The sequence below is a fragment of the Epinephelus fuscoguttatus genome, linkage group LG7 (genome assembly GCF_011397635.1).
Source record: "Epinephelus fuscoguttatus linkage group LG7, E.fuscoguttatus.final_Chr_v1".
NCBI classification, from domain to species: Eukaryota; Metazoa; Chordata; class Actinopteri; order Perciformes; family Serranidae; genus Epinephelus; species Epinephelus fuscoguttatus.
In genome coordinates, this window is record NC_064758.1 from 44,395,628 (window position 1) to 44,421,121 (window position 25,494).

The 25,494-nt window shown below is 41.5% G+C and overlaps 1 protein-coding gene across 1 annotated transcript in view; it reads left to right on the forward strand.

Annotated features, from left to right (window-relative positions):
• LOC125892256 (PDZ domain-containing protein 4-like) overlaps positions 1-25,494 on the forward strand; it is an 80,610-nt gene that overhangs the window by 37,603 nt on the left and 17,513 nt on the right. The window contains exons 2-8 of the mRNA XM_049582165.1: positions 2,940-2,993; positions 4,686-4,788; positions 5,638-5,887; positions 6,007-6,091; positions 12,083-12,181; positions 12,584-12,646; positions 16,650-16,751. Coding sequence (XP_049438122.1) covers positions 2,940-2,993; positions 4,686-4,788; positions 5,638-5,887; positions 6,007-6,091; positions 12,083-12,181; positions 12,584-12,646; positions 16,650-16,751 — 756 coding nt within the window. The remainder of the gene's footprint in view (positions 1-2,939; positions 2,994-4,685; positions 4,789-5,637; positions 5,888-6,006; positions 6,092-12,082; positions 12,182-12,583; positions 12,647-16,649; positions 16,752-25,494) is intronic.

Below are 25,494 nucleotides of genomic sequence, written 5' to 3' on the forward strand. Positions count from 1 at the left end.
ACAACCTGCAGAGACCATGTAATGCATAACAATCAGCTCTGAAACAAAGGCAGGGAGGAGGAGAGCTGTGTTAGGCAGAGCTGTGTGTCCATGTGCAACCATGCAAGTATTCATGAGCCGGTGTGTCTGTGTCTCACCTGGAAATAGCGGGTTAGCGTGTGTACTCAGATGCCATCTGCATGTGTGTCTTCAGGTATTAGTTTGATGCGTGTGTCTGCAGACGATAACTTCATCAGTGATGATTCCTGCATGCTTGAAAATCTAATAATAAAGACACACACAGTATTTTCATTATTACACTTCTGTGTCACACACACACACACACACACACACACTGAACTCATACATAATTACCTCCATCTTCATTTGTAGGTGTTTCTTTTCATATTGCCCCCTGAGTGACGCCCGTACACTCTCGGTTGTGCTTACAGCTGTATTACTTATGCTAATGAGTGTGGCTGGCGGCTCGTTGTATGGAAGCCAGTTATGAGCTGCTGATTGAGGTGGGAGTGAACCAAAGGTTAGACACGGCTCTGTGAGTTAGCCTCAGCTCTGCCTGCAGTCTGCTTCAGCAAAACACCAGGTGGGTTTCATTTGACATGCCCGTTGTGTGCTGTGAAGTTGTACTGTAGTTACATTTGATTTAATGGTCCTCCCATAGTATCAGCTAAACTAAATTGTTGAAATTGAGGGTGTTGTTTCAGCCAGGGGCAGCAACCAGGTAACTGTTAGCTGACAAGACAAACAATGTCAGTCTACAGGACAAGAGCCATGGTAGCTTCAGCAGATGACAAATAACTGCCTGCATTAACAGTGATGTTCACAATATGGTTTTATGTCAGCCTGAATGACATCACGTCTGTGTTTGTGCAGTGTAAGTATACACTGCTCTCGCTGCTCAAATTTAGCAGCAGACCTGGCACATCCACTGGCTATGATACCAGTCAAATGGGATGCAAACTCATTTTTCTCCTCACTGACTTGGTCAATCCATGTGAAATTTGGCACAGTGGTAGAGGGTCATGGGAGGATGCCAATGAAGCAATATTACATCAGTTGGCCAAAGGGGGGCGCTATAGCAACCCATTGAAATGTCAAACTGTGAATGGGCATATCTCATGCCCCGTATGTCGTAGAGACATGAAACTTTGCACAGAGATGCCTCTCCTCATGAGGAACACATTTGCCTCAAGAACCCATAACTTCCGCTTATATAGATTTTCTGCCATTTTGAATGTTTTGAAAAACACTTCAAATGGATCTCTTCCTAGGAAGTTTGAGCGATCTGCATGAAACTGGGTGAACATAATCTAGGGACCAATATCTAAAGTTCCCTCTTGGCAAAAGTTGGAAAACTTCCTAAAACTGAGCTTCTATAAGGCAATGAATATTGCGGAGGGCGTGGCTCATCACATAAAGGTGTATAACATCTCAAGGGTTTCAGCCATCACCACGCAACTTTGTAGGCATATGACCACACATAATCTGAGGGGACCCCTCCATTATTGAGCCCATCAAACAAAATGGGGGCGCTAGAGAGCTCATTTCTTATCTAGGCCTAACCGCCATATGGATTTTTACTAAACTTGGTAGATATGTAGAACAGGACGCCTCAAGGTGACTGGAGAAATTTAACTCTAATTGGCAACTGGGTGGCGCTATAACAACAGAAAAATGCTTCAAAATGGCTAAAATGCGACCGACCGCTGTGGCTCCCCCTGTGGACCAATGTTGGTGTTGTTTCTAATATTTGGTATGACTAAGTCATGGTATGGTATGCTGTACATAATCACAGAAACTGTCAGTGTGTCATTCTGTCAGTCAGTCATTCTGTCTGTCCCACGTTTTTCTACTCACTGATGTGGTCAATCTGTGTGAAACTGCACATAGGCATTGAGGACTGGCATAGGTAGAAGGTGACAAAGCTACCAATGGCTATGGACCAGTTATAGGTGATTTTTGTGCCTAAACCTGACCACCTTTTAAGCGCAGTGTTGTTGAAACGTTGAACAACGAATGAAAAGTTTAGATGTATCTGCTACATAATAATGTACAAATGTAACATATACATGGTTTGTAGAAACATACAATGCCAACATTTTTTTTCTAATGATTTGGTTTAGAGATGAGTTTGAATTTCAGGATCACATTTTCTTTTCTTTGATGAGAGGAAATCTCCTGGACTGTGTACTGCACCTCAGCAGAGACTCAAAAGAAGGGATTTTAATGAAACTAATACTTCTGTCAATGAAACACACTCACTGTGGAAGATGCAACATCCTCAGCTGATCACATATGAAGCTGGAGACACAATTTTCATTTCCTCCTGCTGACAGGAACATTTAACTTCCATTAAAGCTTGACTCTTGTTTCTGTTGTCTTCCCTGTGTGACACTCACACACAGGTGTCCTCAGTCTGTCTGATTACATCTCTGCTCAGGTTGAGTCTGGGCGGAGCTTAACTTTTTTGTCATTAAAGTAAAAAAAGGACAGTCTGATTTGATATATTAATTTAGAGCATTTTAGAAAATGATAATAAAATGAAATAGAATATATTGTAGGAGAAAACCCTACAAAACAATACATCATGAACAGACTCACAATGAGAAACAAACATTAACGAGGTCTTAACAGGTATAAAAGTGTACACTGAACGTGGCTGTGTGGAGCTTTTACAACACTCTTTCTATTAAATTACAACCAAGAAAATGAACATTATCAAAAATTATTTTAAAATATAATAAACACCACCGTACACCAACATTATGCATGGATACGTTCTGCCAACAAACAAATACAAACTGTCTTTAATGTTCATGTGTCTGCTTCCCGTGTTTTCTCTCGCTTTTCTCTCTCCTTGATGTTTTACTCCTCGGGGCTACCTCCTCTCCTCCCCGCCTGCTAACACCATCTATCTCTGTCTCCCTCTTTCTCATTAGCAAAAAGGCTGGAGTGACTCCCTGCGGCCGCTGGACAGACACGGAAACATAAAGGTAGAACACACTCGGATGCTGCCATCCATCAGCTCTCAGTGATCCTCCTCCATGACTGACTTCTCTGCCTCCTCACTGACTCTCGTGTCCCACATCCCTCCATCCTCCTCCTCCTATCAGTCATCTTTAATAAGGTTCCACTCCCATAAAGCTGATGATGGATAGAGAATATTTCCTCCCAGACTGTCACGCGTACAGCTTTTAATCATTGATTTATGTGAGGAAGGTTTGATTAAGTGTGCAAAGTCTTTTTGAGCGTTGTGTTGGTTCTTTTTCATTCATTCAAATCTACATTTAAAACTTCCTGTGCTTGGTTGTGGCGTCTGCAGTGATGCAGGCGCTGCGCTGGACCGTCGTGGTGAAGAGGAAGCTGAGCCGGAAGGCAAAGCTTTCGATTTACTGGCCCATCTACGTCCCAATCCTCACCTGTGGTCATGAGCTCTGGGCAGTGACTAAAAGAATGAGATTGCAGATATACGGAGACTAAAGTGAGCGTGGGCTCAGCCTCATGTTGTGTTCGTACATGTAAAGTGCACGTAAAAATGTGATTAGAAGCGAATACCCGCTGGACAGTGTGACGGAGGCGAAGTGACATATGTGGATTAAGCAGCTTTGCGTCATACACTTATTCGTGAGAGTTGAAAAATCTGATCTTCAGCGACTGATTCACGCCTAAATAGCCAGTCAGTATTGAGATGCTCCGGGGACGTATGACGCCAAGGACAAACTGGCGGAAGTTCATTAATCGAGTCAACGATTTCAGTCGTGTATGAGAGGAGTCATCACAAAATATTCTTATGTTCAAACTTGCATGAGTAGCTAAAGGTCTTTGCACACTGAGCCTGTTTATTTTCGTACAAACGTCTAAAACCAAATGCGACCTCACGTTGTGTCAGTCACTTTCAGCAGGTCAGATAATAATATTCAGGTGGATGATGATGAAGAGGAGGGTGTGGACTGCACACAGAGAGGGAGGACAGTTCTGCCCCTTCGTGCAGTGGTGACAGTCAGATAGGTAACTCCAGTTCTGTGCGTAACGATGTTCTTTGGATGAGGAATTAAAAAAATAAAATGCATCCAAAAAAATGAACTCAGTGTGCAAGGCCTTAACGAGGCGTGAGAATTCGCCTTGTGTTTGGTGTGAACACAACATTAGAGATAGGGTGAGGAGCTCAGACAGTAGAGCCGCTGCTCTGCTCATAACGCTCACCACGGCGTCTCCAGACTCTTTGACGCCTGTCACATGTACTCAGTGTGAACCTGCTCTCATCTGTGAAGAGACCGTGGCGCCAGTGGTGGACCTGCCAGTTCTGGTGTTGTGGCCTGTGAGCACAGGTCCCTGTAGAGGACGTGGGCCCCTCATGCCACCTTCATGGAGTCTGTTCCTGACAGTGTGGTCAGAAACATGCACACCAGTAGCCTGCTGGAGGTCATTTTGTAGGACTCTGGCAGTGCTCCTCCTGTTCCTCCTCACATAAAGGAGCAGACACCGGTCCTGCTGCTGGGTTGATGCTTGCACGTATGGCTGCAGCATGACTTGTCCTTCCAAAATAGACAAATAGATATCACTGAAGTTGAACTGACTTCCTGTTGGACTGTGACCATTAAGTGTTCCCTCCATTTTTTGAGCGGTGTATTTATTCTCATTGCCTGTGTATAAACGTCATCCTGTGGATCTCACCGTCTCCTCAGGTCAGAGGACGGAGACCCTCTCAGCTCCCGCTGGACAGACCACAGAACTCCCAAGATCCTTTGCACCAACCTGGTCCAGTTCGCAAGAGTCACAGAAGGAAAGGTAAACCATGTAACAAACATCAGAAACATGCATGAGCACATGTTTTATCATTCAGTCAGACCTCCTTTCGTTCTTTCTCTTTTGCTCTTTGAAGTTTTGAGCCGCTACCAGACGGGACTCCTCTTTTTTAATATCATCTCTCTTCATTACTTCTGATCCAAACCTCACTTTATCCTCTGTCTTTTCTTTCCCACGTTCCTGCCTCATTACGGCTCATCTAATATTTTCACTCGGTTTCTCCTAGTCCCATCTCGCTTCAAATGATGTTCCTCTTCCTTGTCACATTTTCTCATCTCCTTCATCTTTCCCCCTCATATCTCCTGACATTTACTCTCCTCGTTTTCCTCTCATCTCCTTAAATATCAGATCATTTTGTGTTATCACTTGACTTTTACCATCTTTTCTGATGTAACTGCAGCTTTTTATCTTTTTCTGCTTATCGGATTCAGTTTCAGTCGTGCACCACCTGGATCCTCTCCTACCTTGTAGTTTTTCTCCTTCATTTATTCAAGCAAACAGCTGCCAAGATAAAAACATACACAGGCAGTAAATACAGATTCTTCAGCTTTACAGCTTCCATCTACTTTGATTTTGTTGTTGGTTCATTCTCAATATAAATGGCAGTGAGCATGGTGGTCTATGGTCTAAGGTATCGTGTTATATATTTTACATGATTCACGTCCCTGATCTCATCAAGCTCAGATCTTCATGATGTCCTCAATATGAATGAACGACATTTCAGAGTCAAACACGGTTTAAATAAATGAAGATAAAATAACACAATAACACTAAAACAAACTTTTGAAACTCAGTTGTTGACCCTCCTCCTCCTCCTCCTCCTCCTCTCAGGTACATTAGTGTGCAGTGGTAATGGGACCGGAAGCAGCTCCATCTACTCCGTTGCCATGGTTGCAATCCCCGACTGCGTCGACAACGCCACGCAGACGGACATCAGCTTCCAGAACATCGTGCCACTGGGGAAGAACAGAGGTCACCACCACCATCACCACGGGCGGGGAGGCGGCTCCTCCTCTCCTCCACCACCTCCACCCTCCCCTCCCCTCCCTCACCTCGGGGGACCGTACGGGATCAATGAGTTGTATGTCCTGGCCTGTTGTCTTTGGGGGGGGGGTGAGAATAAAGACATGTCCTCACAAATAAAAAATCAATCATGTTAGATATGATGAGGATTAATGTTTCTCTCCCTCCTCCCTGCAGCTGTGTGTTTGAGTACAACGACCCCGATGACTACTTTGACGTTTCCAACCATGAGGTGGACAGGCAGGACGACCTGGAGTACGAGGTGAGAACTCTGCTGCTGTGTAAACCTAAGGTCACTAGATCATTTAATAACACAGTGGCTGCTGACATTTTTTTAAGGACTGAGCTGTTTGTAATGAGCTGAAATGACTCGAGGTCCCCCTCCTCAGAGACTACTGGTGTCCCCAGCTGTGCATTTCTGACTCCATGAAAAGTAAAGTCAGCCTGATGGATACATCTGGAATATGAACTAAGCAACTCAAACAGCTGTGGTTCTTTGCTTAGGCTTTAAAAAAACAGTTTCTGTTCAAACTTACTGAACAAAAACTGCAATGCTCACTTCTTAATGCCACAAAACCCTCCTAGAGGTGGATTCATACTTGTGAATCAGTTCTATGCTGCAGCGTACGCACGTGACCTATGTTTTTGTGAACATTTATACTACACTCTGCAGTTACACCTCCAAAACACTAGGTGGCGTCTGAGTTTCTGTGAAGTTCTGTAAAGACACACACATTAAACACGCATTAAACGCACATTAAACGCACATTAAACCCACATTTAACACACATTAAACAAACACACATTAAACGCACATTAATCACACATTTAACACACGTTAAACACACATTAAAAGCACATTATACACACATTAAACACACATTAAACACAAATTTAACACACATTAAACACACATTAAAAGCACATTAAACACACATTTAACACACATTAAACACACATTTAACACACATTAAACACAAATTTAACACACATTAAACACACATTAAAAGCACATTAAACACACATTAAACACACTTTAAACACATTAAACACACTTTAAACACATTAAACACAAATTTAACACACATTAAACACACTCTAAACACGCATTAAACACACATTAAACACAAATTTAACACACATTAAACACACTTTAAACACACATTAAACATACATTTAACACACATTAAACACAAATTTAACACACATTAAACACACTTTAAACACGCATTAAACACACATTAAACATGCATTAAACACATATTAAACACACTTTAAACACGCATTAAACACATATTAAACACACATTAAACACACATTTAACACACATTAAACACACTTTAAACACGCATTAAACATACATTAAACACGCATTAAACATACATTAAGCACACATTAAACACACTTTAAACACGCATTAAACACACATTAAACATGCATTAAACACACATTAAACACACATTAAACACATTAAACACACATTAAACACAAATTTAACACACATTAAACACACTTTAAACACACATGAAACACACATTAAACACACTTTAAACACACTTTAAACACACATTAAACACACATGAAACACATATTAAACACACATTTAACACACATTAAACACAAATTTAACACACATTAACCACACTTTAAACACGCATTAAACACACATTAAACACGCATTAAACACACATTAAACTCACTTTAAACACGCATTAAACACACGTTAAACACGCATTAAACACACATTAAACACACTTTAAACACGCATTAAACACACATTAAACTCACTTTAAACACGCATTAAACACATATTAAACTCACTTTAAACACGCATTAAACACATATTAAACTCACTTTAAACACGCATTAAACACACATTAAACACACTTTAAACACGCATTAAACACATATTAAACTCACTTTAAACACGCATTAAACACACATTAAACACACTTTAAACACGCATTAAACACATATTAAACACACATTAAATACACATTTAACACACATTAAACACACTTTAAACACGCATTAAACATACATTAAACACGCATTAAACATACATTAAGCACACATTAAACACACTTTAAACACGCATTAAACACACATTAAACATGCATTAAACACACATTAAACACACATTAAACACATTAAACACACATTAAACACAAATTTAACACACATTAAACACACTTTAAACACACATGAAACACATATTAAACACACATTTAACACACATTAAACACAAATTTAACACACATTAACCACACTTTAAACACGCATTAAACACACATTAAACACGCATTAAACACACATTAAACTCACTTTAAACACGCATTAAACACACGTTAAACACGCATTAAACACACATTAAACACACTTTAAACACGCATTAAACACACATTAAACACACTTTAAACACGCATTAAACACACATTAAACTCACTTTAAACACGCATTAAACACACATTAAACACACTTTAAACACGCATTAAACACACATTAAACACATATTAAACACACATTAAACACACATTAAACACATTGAACATGGCTTAATAGAGACAGTTTCAAACACAAGTAAACAAATCAGCTTCACTATAACTCGCAGCATTCACAGACAAACACTTGTCTTTATCTGGACACATTTCCCCACAAATACAACATGCTAATGTTATTAGCACAAGCCTATGGTATTTTACATTATATAAATTAGCCTAACAGCTAGTGGACTTTTTCTCTCTTGAGTCAGGAAAGATGGAAGAGAGGGGTGGAGGGAAGAGGAGAGTGAAGAAGAAGGCAGTAAAGGAAGCTAAAGTTAAAAGTAAGAAGGGAGGAGAGAAGTCCGAAGCAGACAAGGAGTGTGAGTAGGAAGGAAGAAAAAGATAAGGAGATGCCGTGAAACTTCAGTTAGTAGCCTGGGCTAATATTTGCCCTTATTTGGGACAGGCCTTTAATTACTTTCACACAAAACGGTTTCTCAGCAAAGTCCAGAAACACAATCAAATTGTTTATTTAAGCCAGTATGAATATTACTTGTATAAAAATTAGGCTTCAGATAATAAATCAATTATGAATCACTGATTTGATCTAACTCTGACAAACTGGATTAATTCTTATGTAAAACCCTTTTAATTTTTTTTTTATCTGAGGACCCTTACAGACTACAGGAATATGAATAACTTACAGGGTGACTGAGGAGTGGAAACATCATTTAAGGTGGTCAACAACCCAGTTTTATACATCCGTAAGATCTTCGATAAAAGACAGGTAGGAAGGAAAGAAGTACACAGACAATGAACTGAGCAAAGAATCGATGAAATGAGACATGGAGGATAGAAAAGCACTGAGAGGATGGAAGAAAAGAAAAATCCAGACATTTCTGCTTGTGCTGCACGATCATACACAACCTTCAGAAATGTTACTGAAACAAATCGACTTCCACAAGCTGTCGTGTTTGGAGGAGAAATCAAGATGAGGGATGGCCCGACTGGTCCTAACCTTCAAACAGAGGCTCTCAGTTGAGTTTACAGATGCCTAATGGAGCTCTGTGTTTAGCTGAACTGCACTTTTCTCTGTTTCTGCTCCATTGGTTCACTGCTGTTTGAGACAAACGCCAGTCTGGTCATTAAAGAAGTCAGCAAAGTGGAAACATTCTCATTCTTTCTGGCTCGTATACCAAAGAGACTTCTTGTTCTCCCTAAATTTGCTCCTTGTACCTTTCCTAATTCATGTTCACTCTGTCCTCTGTTCTGTCTCTCCTCTCTTATTCATTTTACTGATATCCACCATCATCATATCCCCTTAATTTACTCTCTAATGTCCCACTTTCTTTTTCCCTTGGATTACATCCTTCATTTCCTCCCTAAATCACTTGCTTCTCTCTGTTGATGCCCTCCAGCTAACACCAGGTACAGTGGTTGCTGCTACAATGATGGTCGTAACTGGGTTTCGTAGTTCAGCCAATCACTAATAGCCTCAGGGGGTCTTTGATGGGTTGATCCACGGTCTCTGATTTGTTAATTATGCAACTATTTTACCTTAAAATTCAACATCATTTTAATGCTCTACTGACTTGTAATAAAGAGAATCAGGTTTTTTTCATTCCTACTAAACACCTGTTTTCACACAGTGTAACTTTGGTGTGAAGGTTGGATCTCGCAGGATAAGAGCTTAATGCTTTTGTCATTGTCAGACACTGATGGTAAGCATGATACAGGTGGGTCTCTTATTGTTTAACGGCACCTGGCGACGTCAAGGGGAAACGTGGTGGGCCATCAACAAAGGTGAAGGGAGCAAAAGTCTGATTCGGGAGTGTGGGAGGTAGGGCTGCACGATATATCGTTTGAACATCACCATCACGATGTGCGCATGTGTGATAGTTTTTCAGAACATGTAAACTTTTGTTTTGCTTCAGAAAAGCAGCTCTGAAGAAGCTCCTTGCGCCGCTCGCCTCTCTGAGCACACAGCAGCCCTCCCCCTCTCGTGCACACGCTGCAGTCACACACTGAAAATGAGCGACATGCAAGAGGGAGAAACAGTAAAGGAGGATTTATGCCTGGTTCACACTACACGACTTTTCTGCCTCTTCTGAAAGTCACTATGTCACATTACACAATTGTGGAGTCATAAAATCGTGCCGTGATGACACACTACAAGATGGTACTCACCAATTATCTCCGGTCATCTATCACGACGTGTGTGATGTCATCGGGTTATTCTTGTGCTATTTTTATTACTTTTACAATTATTTGAGTCACTGTGTCTGTTCATGTGCCAGCCGACATGTTGTTGGAGTAATGTAAAAAGCGCCAGCAGATGGCAGGAGCTACATTTGAAACACTCAAGCTACTGTATCCTCCACAGCAAGTTCCTACAAATGTTTCTGTACACGATGATGTTCTTCGGCCTTATTTAGCCACCTGTAAGCAACTGTCTTTTTTAAAGGGAAATTTCGGTTTATTTCAACCTGTCTCCTATCGTCCTAAATTTGTTTCAAGTGACTAGTGACATAAAAATAATAGTTAGCATGTTAGCCGTTAGCCTAGATACAGCCGGGCGCATAGTAGCGTCAGACCTGTTAAAACGTAAGTGAACGGGCAACCTTCAAGTGCAAAGTTAGTCCACTAAACAAGCTTTTTTTCCACAAAGACCGCCTCATATCGTTAGGATAAATGTCAGAGAACATATAGAAAACGACATGTAAACGTGTTGTCTTACCTTACCGGTGTGCTGCCATGTTTGTTTACCATTTAGCTCTGCTTTCCAAAGCGCGGCTGAAATCCCACGAGAACAAGCAGCAACAGCTGGAAGGCAGAACCAGACAGTAGCCTGAAAAGTTCATTCATTTATTTTATGAAAGATTTATAGAATAATGGCTGACTTTTTGCCAGACTTCGACTTTGTGGAGGAGGAATTTGATTTTGCAGAGTTTGATGGCCGCCCTTATTTATTTGAGCCAGAATACACTGACGAAGAGCTTCGTGAAATTGAAGAACGGAGGAGAGAGAGAGAGAGGCGCAACAGGTAGAGGACGAGAGAGGAGGAATGGCTGCTGCAAGGCTGCGTAGCTCTGGAGATTGGTGGTGTACCTGTGAATGCTGTGCCCCAGTGCCCACAGAAGAGGAATGCCTCTGTTGCAAGGAATGGGACCGGTTGCAGCCTTATTTTCAAGGTCTGGATGTGACCGAGGACGAGACACCTCCACCTGGAGTAGTATCCAGCTGGGCTTTATCTAGAGCTTGCTCACGTACGTTCACTTACGTTTTAACAGGTCTGACGCTACTATGCGCCCCGGCTGTATCTAGGCTAACGGCTAACATGCTAACTATTATTTTTATGTCACTAGTCACTTGAAACTAATTTAGAACGATAGGAGACAGGTTGAAATAAACTGAAATTTCCCTTTAAGATGTATAAAAGTTTCATACCTTGTAGACCAAACGTGAATGTCTCTTCAGCTTGTGTTACCACAGACCTTATGTCAGACATCTAACCAAAAAACCCGCTGACTTTGAGACGAGGGAACCCAGAGTGCAAAAATGCTGACTCAGTTCCAGGTCTCCACCAACAATAGTTCACCATCTGGCCCTGTGAGTAGTCACTACGTCACTGAGCCTCTACCATCGCCTGTTCTGGGAGGTGTACTGAACTTTGCTGTCCCACTTTCTGGTCTGAAGACCTCCTAAAGACCAGCTGTCCTTCAAAAACCAGCTCAGACCATCAGTTCTTCTTTCTGCTCCTGTCCCTTCAGGAGGTGGAGCTGTACAAATCCAGTCAGCAGGAGAAGCTGGGGCTCACAGTCTGCTACAGGACGGACGACGAGGAGGATCTCGGGATTTATGTTGGAGAGGTGACACCTATTTAGCCTTCATCCCCTCATCCTACTCTTCCTTTTTCAGGCTCCAGCTGACTCATTTTTGTTTTTACTTATTTATTTTGGAAAAGTAATAAATTGATGATGATTGATTATTACAGCTCATGAAGGTTTGACTGCTGCTCACTGCATCTCTCAGCCATTAGATTAATGATCTTCATTCAGCCTCTCATACATATATTCTCTCACCTGTTCATTTATTTATTACTTCTGTCCATTAATCACATTATTCATCATCTTATCCTTTGAATCATTCAGTCATCCAATTAACTCACTCATGGATTCATTCTGTCATTACTATCTGTTTCTTAATTCATGAGGTCATTTATTTATCCATCTATTCCTCAATCGTTTTTTTTTCTTTATCTTTAATATCAGGTTAATCCAAACAGCATCGCAGCCAAGAACGGACGCATCAGAGAGGGCGACCGGATCCTGCAGGTACACAAACACTCATTTAGACTCTGTTGTGGTTATTCTGTTTTTGCAAGTGACCAAAGATCTGGATATTTCACAACTTTTGGTTACACATAATGTTTTTCATCAACAACCCAAAAACAGAAAATTTCCCTTAAGTATTAAAATGTTTCACACTCGAGCTTTGTACTTGGATCAGGGTTAGGTTAGAGAGACACCTCTGACTCTGACTATCACTATTGTTATTTTGAAATATAAAATAAAATATAAATTTGCTATTTTCCTCCGACACTTTAACATTTTTGGATGGATTCCATAGCGAGCCTAGCTACTCAAGACTAGCTACAGCTATTGTGGTTTAGCAAAATTTAGAGGAAAAAAGCAGCAGGCTGTAGATGTGTGACGCACTTTTTATTTGACGAAATGTTAAAACTTTTATTTTCGGTGCATAAGCTACAAAGTTTTACAGTTGGAGAATGTAAGAATTTCTTTACGCCTACAACACTAACAAATGAAAATGATGATGTTAAATTTTCTTTTATTAATTTATGTGTCAAAGCCACAAGGAGGCACTGGAGAGGGACTAATTATTGTTGCCAGGCAACCACCCCATCACCTCCTTACCCTAACCTTTTCCATGTAATCAGTCTACCATTTATTTTTTTTTAATTTCACAGTAATCAGTATCTATTTGCTGAGAGGCTGTCAGCAGATAAACAGAGATCTGTGTGGGTACATGAGACCCTAAAAAAGAGGCTGGATCATGGGGAGTACCACCAGTTGGTCCAGGAGCTTCTCCTCCATCATGGACGTTTCAAGTACTGCACTTATCTGCTCCCACGCCTGCTGTTTTTTTTTACTGAGATGGTGGTAACTAGCAGCAACCGCTACCACCAGTTTCTCCTCCATTGTTTACCAACTGTAAACTTGTTGTCCTCACCATCAGATTGGACAGTGGGGGAAAAACGGAGATGACGTGGGCCGCTTTTCTGCTCTGGGTTGAAGTTTTTTCAACTCGAGGAGTTCAGAGCGCAGAAACACAAGGTGTATTGCAACGCAGAAACAGCGAGCAAAAAGTTTAACTCTCATTGAAAACAATTACATAAAACCGCCTCCAACTGCTGAAACACTTTCTGTGATCGGGGCCCGAGTGGCACCTGGCAGTGAAGCTGCAGAACTGAAACTTGTCCTGTGGGCCAAGCACAGAGGAGAACTATGGTGGCTTACGCAATTACATGAATGGCTCTCTCTAGCCAGTGTTTGGTTTGTCCATTCTGGGCTACTGTAGAAACAACTTCATGGACGAGGACCCATTCCTTATGTAGATATAAACGGCTCATTCTTCGTGACAAAAAAACAACTATTTTAATTTTCAGGTGATTATAAACTAACACAGTTACCTGCCAGTAGATGCTCCTGAATCCTACAAACTGGACCTTTAACACACTGACTGATAAAGGAGACTCTGTAGTCGTGAATGTTGACTGTTGACCTTCAGTGTAAATTAAAGAACATGTTCCGCAGACTGAAACTCGTCCTCTGATAAACGAACCGGCTGTATGAGGGTTAGAAACAGTTTCAAATCAAACTATGTAAATTTCTACATGGAACCCCAGGGACAGTCTTATCCAATGAGAGAGAGCTGTCAGCAGCCCAGTTACTGCCGTCCTAAAAATAGACTGAGAGAGAGGGAGAGAGATGGAGGGGGAGACAACGTTGTCACCCGGTGTTACCACCACACTGTAGGGCTGTTTGTCAGACAATAGAAGCCACGCTAACACTGTTCATTCAGCATTTCCATTAAAGAAACTCATCTTACGCAGCAGTGGTCCAGCTCATGTTCACCTCCTGAAAGTTTATCTTCGTAATACACACCTTGCGCCCTGAACTACATGTGACACGCCCCTGTGACGAGAACTGCCCTAAACTGTACAGCGTACGGTGCTCTGACTGGGCCGCCGCAATGATCCCAGCTCTGATCAATGCAGGTAATCAATCACCAGTCCAATGAGAGGGAGGACACTGGTGTACAGAGATATATTTCCAAGTGTCCAAAGGCAGATAGAAGACTTACAACGATGAAATGAAACTTAGCAAAACTACTGTTGGCTCCAGGAACGCAGATGTAGCCTAAAGCAGTGTTTCCCAAATGGTCTGGCCCCAGGGTCCAGATTTCTCTTTCGTCATTAGCTCAAGGTCCACACAGCTTTTAAGCATCATACTTGTGTTTGGCCATACTGTCAAGGTAGTTTGTTGTCTCTGTCGAGTAGCTGTCCATTAGTCAGTCAGTCTACAGCAGGAAATTGCACTTTTTCCAGCCCTCAATAACGGTTACTAGTCTTGAGTTTCCCTAGCTATGGATTCAGTCCAAAAAAGTCAGTCTTAGAGGAAAATAACAAATTTGGTATTGTGTGGACAGAATTGTTTGCTTTCACTGTCAGGTCACTCACTGTCAGGGACCGTCAGTGTTACCTGAATAAGTAAACATGGACGACACTTGAACGGTTTCCTCCAGTTTGTTCTGCTATGGAAGCTAACGTTAGCTAATGTGCTAAAAAGTTAGCGTTGCAGAGAAATCCAATCTTCCTCTTAATCCCTCCCCAGTTTCTGATGAGGTGGACATGATAACCCTTAATACACATAACCTTATTCATCCCTACAACAGGAAATACTTTTTCCCTAACCTGATATGAAGTGTGCGCTGCACATGTGAGCATTTTTGATGATGGCCTCCGTCCAGTCCTTTGGTCTTATCACATTTAACCATAGTTGTCTTTGTTTTTGTTGACGGGCAGTGGCGGCTGGTTTTGAGCCATGACTCCTTCTATTCTGGCTCCCAATAACACAACAAGACAAACACATTTTAACACTCCTATGGAGCCTACAGCCCTGTGGGGGAGGGGCAGCTGCACCTCCAGACCTTAAACAACCTATATAAAGATACTGTAACGGTGATGCTAAAGTGTCTCACTTTAGTCATGCTTATTTGTACATAATATGTCCTTTAACTAATATTTGGTTCAGTGCAATGGTTACATGTTACAATGGCAGGCCCCCGAACCAAATCGGATGCACAGGGCCCCAAAATGTCTAGAGCCAGCCCTGTACCATGATGTGGCAATACGAGTGTGTGTGTACAAACATATATGTTAACATATTTTATTTACTATCATTACAACCTGTCGTTGCTGCTGATCAGTCGTATTTCATTCCAACATATTAATTAGAGACACAGGTAATTTAATCATTACTTATAGTTTAGTATCTGATGATATAAAGGATTTAGTTTGTGTTATGATAATTTTATCAAAAATGTTTTTTGCTTTGTAAAAGCAGCTGTCACTGGGAGTTTAATGAGGAGTTTGACCTTTTTTATATCCTGTTGAATCAATGTTTTTCTTTCTGCTCTGGCGCTACACCTCCACACGTGTTGACGGTTCCTTCTGAGAGTTTGACGATGAGAAACGAGCGTGAATAAATTTATCTCCCTGACATTTCTTTGCTCATTATCCTCTGACCCTCCGACTGTCGACCTCGCCAAAACAGTGTCGGGGAAAAAAAGGGTAAAGTTGTGGAATGTGATAAGAATAGACTGGCAGCACCTGGCATCGCCATGGTTACCGGGCAGCGGGTGAACGATGTCAGCACCAGTTCCCATGACAGCTGTCACCACAGAGATAAAGGCCCTCTGGACAGCTGAAGTGTCTCCCTGCAAGTTTGGGGAACAGACCTGTCATCATTACTCACAGTGCAACCAAAAATAAATCACACATGCAGTACATGTGACACGGTTCATACGTGTTTTAGGATCATGTGACAGGTGAATGACAGTGTGTGTGTGACGTAATTAAACATGTAACAGACTGTGCTTTTGGTTGGATTACAGATGTGGGCTTGAAACAGCTGACAAAACACCATGAAGGCTTTCTAATCTTTATCCTGTCTATACACCCAGCTCCCCATTCATACATGTGTGATCTAATGAATATAAAGTAACTGACCTCTGACCTCCTCTCGTCCCCTCCAGATTAACGGAGTGGATATTCAGAACAGAGAGGAAGCTGTGGCCATTTTGACCCGAGAGGACAGCATCAACTTCTCCCTGCTGCTGGCCAGGCCGGATATAGAGGTGGCGTCACACGACACAGTCACACCATCATTTTAAAATCAATGCTCAGGGTGCACAGACCGCAGGTTACCATGGAAACCAAAGTTAGGGGTGAACTCTTGCTGGTGAGGCTAATACCTCGTCTGTACAGGAGCGTCACGCTCTGTTCGATGAAGGTTTACTGGGAGGTTTAAATGGTGTTCATCATCCGTACCAACACCAGCACCACTGTGGTCTGAAATAGCTCTGCAAATACTGAACAGATTACCATGAAAGTTTGTCCAGACATTGACAATCCCCAGGGCCCAAAAAAAAAAGTTAATCTGGATCAGGATGATCTGGATTTGGAAATCCCATGATTTGCTGTTCAGAATCGGCTAATTCATCTTACTTTAGCGCCTGCTGTTGAAAGCAGCATTGGACTGATCACCCTGATCCAGATACAGACTTTTCAGGATTACCAAATGTGGATAATCAGAGCTCTAAATGGAACTACATGTACATATCACCATGTAGGCTGCTGGCTGTGTAAAGAACAGGTGGAACAGCCAGTTTGATAGAAAACAGCATGGAGGATACAACTGTCAGAACAGCATTAGAAACTGGATATCTGATATAAATAGATTCAACAGCGCGGTTCCTTGGTCTGCCAAAACACACACTGCAATTACCGCTTATCACCACAGGCGCCACCAAAGAGACTGAAACAGAAATCTTTGTTAGTGTAACTTTAAATCACGTTTTGTTCATATTGCCAGGGGGGTTTTTTATGGGTACAAAATTCTTTTTTTCTGAAATTCACCTTACTGAAAGGCTCTTCAGTAGTCTAATGGCCGGTATACACTGTGCGACTCTGGGCTGTCCCAGACGAAAGATGGCCATCGTGGCGATATCTTTGGTCGTGGCTCTAAAATGGTGGTCTTACGTCGCACTGTGAGACAGGTTCAAGGACGGACGTTGTCAATGTCTTGCGACCAACGATAACCTGAGATAAAATTCTGACGGTGTCAGAAGTTCAGGGTGACTATCTCACAGTGTGACAGCTGCTACGACCTACATCTACTAATCAACCAATAGAAATGCAGCACAAAATGACACAATGGTCACTGCAACACCAGTGCTAAACCTAAACAAATGATCGCTTGCCATGGAGGTAAAACGAACAAAAAGAAGTGTGTGGAACTCCCAGAAAGAGGAAAGTTTGGTGGAGCTGTGGCAGCAGAAGCCTTGTTGATTTGATGTTTCCTCCAGCTGCTTTCATGACCGCCAGAAAAAAGACGCTGCATGGAAGGAAATTGCGGAGGAACTGCAACTTCCAGGTGAGCAAGCTACCTATGGTGGCGCAGATGGATGACGTACGCTGATGACGTTGCATATTGATGTATGTCGTAACCTGTGATTCAGGAGTAAATGACCATCGTACAATCTGCACACATCAAACTTGATGTCATACCATAGTTTATTAGATCCACGTCTCACAGTGTGTCATGCAGTAGTCTTATAAGATTGCTAATATCGCACAGTGTATAGAGGGCATCAGGTCTACTTTATCTACTCAATCACCTTAACGGTTAAATCATGTGCAAAATATAAATGAATGTAGCCTACATTTATGATTAGGGTCATATTTAGACATTTTGGTTTCTCCACACTGCGTTTCTGCCTCTTTCCCAATCAATCAAGGATTACGGAGGCTGGTGATTAGAAATGAAAGTTTTGAAAGCATTTTGGGTTCAGAGGGCTCATCGTGCTACGCAGCACAGAGACCTGTTCACAGGGAAGCTGGCTCAACTCCATCTGAAAGATGATGAGATGGGTGATGTGTGACAATGTGTGTCAGAGTTGGTTCTGGTAAAGACAGAAAAAAAAGGAGGTTAACACTGAAGATCACGCAGGTGGCGCTGTGGAGTGTTTCTGTGTTGATGCCAATCCAGGTGTGCCGTGGGATTTTGTGATAACCACTCATTATTATTACTATATTTAAAGGTGATAGATATAGGATTCACACTTCCTGGTCAGCAGGTGTCACACTCACACTCGCCTGCTCTCACTCCACTCTTCAGTTCTACAGGTTGCCAGGTTCGTAAACGACAGACACTGGAGACAGCGATGTCAAGTAAAGAGTCTTTTGTGGTACAATGATTAAAAAATAATAATAATAAATCATGAATCCTCTCTTGTGCACCCTGTAACACACTGTCACAATCTCTGTAAAGCATTTTTAGCTTTACTCGTCACTAACTCTAACGTAATTAGTCAATTAGGATCCTTTGTCGTGGTGGACACGCGGATTCACTGATTCAACAGCGTCCTGTATTCACACAAAAACACAAAAGTGTTCTTGATATTAAAACGGCAAATATATTCCTCTGTTTTAATTTCCACCAATAATAATAATAATAATAATAATGTGATAGTTTGGCTGTACTATATATTTGATATATTCAGTAGATTTACTTTTTTAAGACTCCATTTGACAACTCTACAACCAGAGTCCCAAAAACACAGTTTCTAGAGAACTTGCTAAAATATCTGAAATTAACCATCATCCTTACTTTTATTTAACATAGTTCATCTAGGTGCAGTGTCATTACTAGTTCGGCTTTACTAGATATTTGATATATTCAGCAGATGTATCTTTTTACAACTCTATTTTACAACAAGCCGCAAAAAACTAACGTTACCATCCCAAAAACGCCATTTCTAGAGTATTAGGTAAAATATCTGAAATTAGCTGACGTTTTAACTTTTTCTTAACATAGTTCAGGCATGTCCAATGTCTGGCCCGGGGGCCAATTGTGGCCCGCAGACCAATTTTAATTGGCCCTTGGCTTGACTTTCAAAATATACCGTATGTGGCCCTTTACACAATAACAGTTAATCGAGCAAGATCACTTCACATTTTTACCTTTCACCTCACAATGATAGGACTATCATACAGTTTGTAGACAGGCATCATGTAGTAATAGTTCTTTAAAAGATAAAGATGGTTGCATTTGTCTCACTTTATTTCTTTTTTTTTTTTTTTTAACCCATTTGATGCGAGAATCAGTTGGCCTGTCAGGTATTTCCACGTTGTTTTATCTGGCCCCCATTCAAAAAAAGTTTGGACACACCTGACATAGTTCATCTAGGTGCAGTGTAATTACTAGTTCGGCTTTACTAGATATTAGATATATTCAGCAGATATATATCTTTTTACAACCCCGCTGCGTTAATTAGCAAACATTAGTTTACCTGTCCAGAAGGAAAGAGGTAACGTCTGCGTGGCTTTTTAGCCCTTTTTTGTGCCTTCAGCTGACACCAACGATTAAAAGCTGAACCGATGTTGATTCTGGTTTTGCTTCTCCATTAGTTGGCTAGAATTTTCGACGGATAGCGCTGGGATGACACCATACCTCTGCAGCTATCACAATCTTGTAACCCTGAGCTCCCCCCCATAACCAACGAAACCAAATCAAACTATTGTCATATTTTAGACCCGTCAAAATTTCTAAAACAATTATTTCTCTACTGTAATTATTTTTTTCAGGAAAATGTAGACTTTAATTTTACACCTTTCTAGACGTTCTATGGATGTTTTTTTTTTTTTTTTTAAAAATATTAGTTGTGATGAAACAGCTATACATATGACCTTTAACTGGGCCTTTACAAAAAGTTATGTCTGAATCTTTAATCGACTGTATCAGTATGTTGTGCACACCCATTTCCCAATAAAGAGGCAAAAAAAGGTAATTTCATTTCATTCGAGGGGAACCTATTTGTCCCCGTTCACACGTGGGAATTATCAGTGCGTGACACATCAGAAGGGGGATGATGACATTTAAAAAGGAGAGAGCTGTGTGCGGGACGATGGATCGCTTTATTGTACAGCGCAAATTACAACAAAGCACCAGTGAAGACGACCGACCACTGACAGAAAGGAACAAAAAACTGTCAGTACACAGAATCACAAAAGCTACCTGTCATATTTTCTCTTATTTCTATTGTGTTATGTCGTGATGAAAGCAAGAACACACGTTATAAAAGCTACTGTGCACAGATATAAATACAGGTGTGCCTTGAGATTTTGACTTGCCCTTTGGTTAGCCTTGGTGTAGAGTTACACATGACTGTGCAGATCATGCCCGAGGGATAAAGTCAGTAAATTCAAATAAAATACAGACTTTGCTTTTGTTGTGTGAATGCACTGCACAAAAAACAGATGTAAATCAAGTCTGATAGATTATAAATAAATTGATTATCTAAACAGCCGTTGATTCATTTTGCTGTCAGCTGACTGATGAATCTAACAATCACAGTTAAAACTGAGTGAATCCTTTTCTGTCCCTGTGAGGTACGGAAATAGTCGCCACATCCATAACTTCAGGTCTAACAGTGTCTCTCCTGTTTCATCACTCAGCTTGCCTGCAGCCTACTTTACTAACCTACTTTCATCGTGTGTCCCTGCTGCTGCAGCTGCCGCTCTGGGTGGCCAACAGGAGAGGAAAGATTTATAAAAGCCACAGTTTGGTTCTCATTGTGGTCGCAGTCCTGAATGTTACAAGTTCACCTCCCGCTGCTCTTTGATGCATCTGTGTGTGACCAACATGCAGAGAAAACTTTGACAGGAAGTTTGTTTTTCTGCTTCAAATCCCGACTGATTTTTGAGACCTGACCATGAACCCAAACTTAACTTTTTCAGAGGATTGGATCTTCTGACCTGATAGCTGTAAACAGACTTTGGTGACCTCTTGATATTTCTCTAAATGCCACCACCAGATTAAACCCGGCATAAAACTGATTAGGAAGCACAACTACCTGGTGAGAATATAGTTTGACCCATCCACCACCTCTCTCTGCTCTGCTCTTCACACAGCTGCTCTCAGCGTCAAACATTGCCTCAGATGTTTTTACATTGGAGTTAGCTGAAAGCCTGGATGGATGGTGCTCCATACCTTTAAGGTACCAACCGACGTAATACAACGCCATGTAGAGCAGTGGTTTTCAAATGTCCAAGGCTCACCAAAGGGCAAGCCAAAAATCTCAAGGCACATCTTTATATATATCTGTGCATAATAGCTTCTGCAACGTATGTTATTACTTTTATCACGACATAAAACACTAAAAAATAAGAAAAGAAAAATACAAGTAGCTTTCGAGATTCTGTCTACTGACAGTTTCTTTTTCTTTTCTGTCAGTGGTCGGTTGTCTTCGCTGGTGCTTTGTTGTAATTTGCTCCGTACAATAAAGCGATCCATCGTCCCACTCACAGCTCTCTCCTTTTAAGTGTTATCATCCCTCTCACTGGCTGCAAATCAGGGCTTTTGTATGTCACACACTTCCCACGCATGAACGGTGACAAATAGGTTCCCATGAAGGTCTTTTAGAAATTAATTTAGAATTTAATTAAATTTTTAGCAAGAGTTTGTCTCTATATTAGGAAATGCGTACGCACAACATACAGTCAATTAAAAATGTGTTCATAACTTTGTGTATAGGCTCAGTTGAATATTGCTATTATAATGTGTGGTTATCACAAAATCCCACTAGATTGGCATCACGGTTAGGGATGGGAATCAAAAACTGATTCCTGTTAAGAACCGGTTTGAACTGGTTCAATTCATATTCATCATTAGCCTTTATGTTTAACGATTCCCTTAACGATTCTTTTCATTACGCCAAATCTTTACATCGATGACGCACGTCATGCTCGTCAGTCAGCAGCACGTTCAACAACAAAGAAGACGTAATGGTGGAGAGACAGAAGCGGTCGAAAGCGTGGCTTCACTTCACCAAAAAAGACTCATGACATTCACTCATTACAACAGCATGACGTGCAATTTATACAGCACCGTAATTACATGCAAGGGCGGAAACAACACCAATGCTACAGTGATTTGTTTTCCACAGAGCTCTACTGTGTGAGCATTTTAACGTTACTCACATTTGCGACTAAAAATAGTTTTGTGCGAGCAAAATAAATCATTCAGCACGCTGTGTGAGTACAGACCTCAACCAGCAGCAGAAACGAAAGACGAATCCTGCCGGTTGTGGGTTGAACGGGGGTCACAGACACAGACAGGAATACGTATTCCTATCAAATACGGCAGCCATAGTGCTCCGCGGCGCAAGATAACGGCTTACCGGCATCTGAGAAGCTTGGCTCCAGGTCCAATAATTTCCTCTTCTTGGTGTCATGACTGCCCAGTAGTACCCGAACAGCCGAGCTGTGGCAGCATACAGGTATGTGACGTGTCAATCCCCCATATGTTAATCACTTATTGATGCCATTGTTTTCTTGTGGCGACTGCGCTGATTTACTTTATGTTACAAATTATTTTTTATTAAAACATATTGAGAGTGACAAACACTGTACAACAGGATGTAGCAGTAAGCTCTGTCATTTCTAACACCACAGCAGCCTCCACCTCCTTAAAACAGGCCCGTCTGACTAACGTGCACCAAATTAAATAAAGCATCAGAACGAGAATATTCACTCTCATCTTGTTTGAAACTCTCAGAGTTTCTTGATTAAATGCAGATCACTTCTCTGTATGCTTCACAGCCTGAAACCAGCACATCCAGCTTCAGTCTGCGCTCACAGTCAGTCTGTTTTCTACACAACATAAACCTCATATACATAACACTGTGTGTGTGTGTGTGTGTGTGTGTGTGTGTGTGTGTGTGTGTGTGTGCTCTTTGTGTTTTACACACACACACACAGCCATGATAAATGTTCCTAGCATGACAGCAGGTCCCAGAGTGTGTGTGTCCACATCTGCTGACAGAGGAAGAACTGCAGAACGGCATATTTATACACGTCAGTTAAAACACACGTACATATTCACTGATGGATGTGCACAGTGTGTGTGTGCGTGTGTGTATGCGTACACACTCACACGCTAACCAGATGAATGAGCCGCCACTCAGTCTGTCAGTATTTAGACAACTCCGACACTTCAGCCCGTCACATGTTGTAATGAGAGAACAGCAGATGATGGATGTTTTATCAAATAAGAAAATTATAAACTGGGAAGTGACGGGGGAGCAGACACACCCACAATGTCATGTTGTGTTTGTTTTTTTAACTGAATTGAGTGTATTATTGCATTTTCAGCAATGGGACAAACTATGTTGAGTGTCACTCAAATTAACACGTACACAGAATTTTAAGTGATCACAAAGAGCCATAAAATAACAACAAAGAGATTCAAAATAAAAAAGAAATGAGACGGAAAACAACTACAAAACAACATTGAAGTCTGTGTGTGTTGCTTCTGTGGAGGCGAGGTGGTGGGGCCTTCTGCATGTCTGTGCCCAGGGGCCCAGTGTCTCATCGTCCGCCCATGCTAAGAGTGAGACTAATGTCTTGGAAATAAAGGTTAAAAAAACATCTGCTCAAGATCAAGTGTCCACTTTAGTCTCTTCCTCAAGGCTGTGATACGCAGCTGAAAGCTCTGAAAAAAGGCTACGTTAGGATGTTTGATTTTTTTGTCAAAGCAGTAACACTGATTTCTCAAAGTGTAAAAAACAGATGGTTCTACTCAGTAAAATCAAAGTTCAGCAGCAGTAAAATGCAAAAATCATTTATACTCATTTTTGCTGCTTTAGTCACAATTATTTTTCTCGAGTAGACGGAGGAGTATTGATAGAGGCAGACAAACAGAATGTGTTTATAACAACCTGCCGTGAAGCCCACTGAGACGAGATGGAGGGGGGGAGGTATCAGAGATAGATGAAGTGATGAGGGGGTGAAGGGATGATGGATGAAGAGAGGAGGAGATATTTATCCCATGTGACCTGGTTTCGTCCTTCAAGGTCATACGCACACACGTATATCACACAAATCCCGATACACAAGAAGATGAAGTCATGTAGGTTCAAACACACACACACACACACACACACACACACACACGCACGTACTAGTTTACCTCCGAAGACCAGTACTGACACAATAACACAACTCCAACACAAATTCTGAGTGATGTTATGCGTTTGTCTCCAACCCAGCAGCACTGTGCGTTTCTACAAACCACAGGTTTGTTGCTGCAGGAACCCATGAGATAAAGTTTGGGGTCCCCCAGGGGTCAATTTTAGGTCCAACTCTTTTTAATCTCTACATGCTTCCTCTGGGGGACGTCATCAGGAGGCACGGCATCAGCTTTCATAGTTATGCTGATGATATGCAACTGTACATCGCCGTGTCTCCTGATGACACAGGGCCAATTGATGCCCTTTTTAACTGCATTTTAGATATGAAGTCATGGATGGCAGCGAATTTCCTGCAGCTCAACCAGGACAAAACAGAGGTTTTAGTCATTGGTCCTGAAGGCCAGAGAGAGAAACTTTTACCAAAACTACAGGATCTGAAACCAACACAATCTGTAAAAAATCTGGGTGTGATTTTTGACTCTGAGCTCAAAGGCAGGTTTCTACCACCTTAAGAATATAGCCAGAGTCCGCCCGTCTCTCTCTCAGGCTAACACGGAGGTGCTGATGCATGCTTTTATCTCCTGTAGGTTAGATTATTGTAATGCCCTGCTCTCTGGTCTTCCCAAAAAGAGTATCTCAAATCTACGGTTATTACAGAATTCAGCCACACGAGTGCTGACGAGGACCAGAGGGCAGGCGCACATTATACCAGTTTTACAATCACTGCATTGGCTCCCTGTGCGCTTCAGGATCGATTTTAAGGTTCTTTTATTAGTTTTTAAATGTCTTAACGGTCTTGGGTCTTCTTATTTATCTGACCTGCTGTTACCATATCAACCCTCGCGGA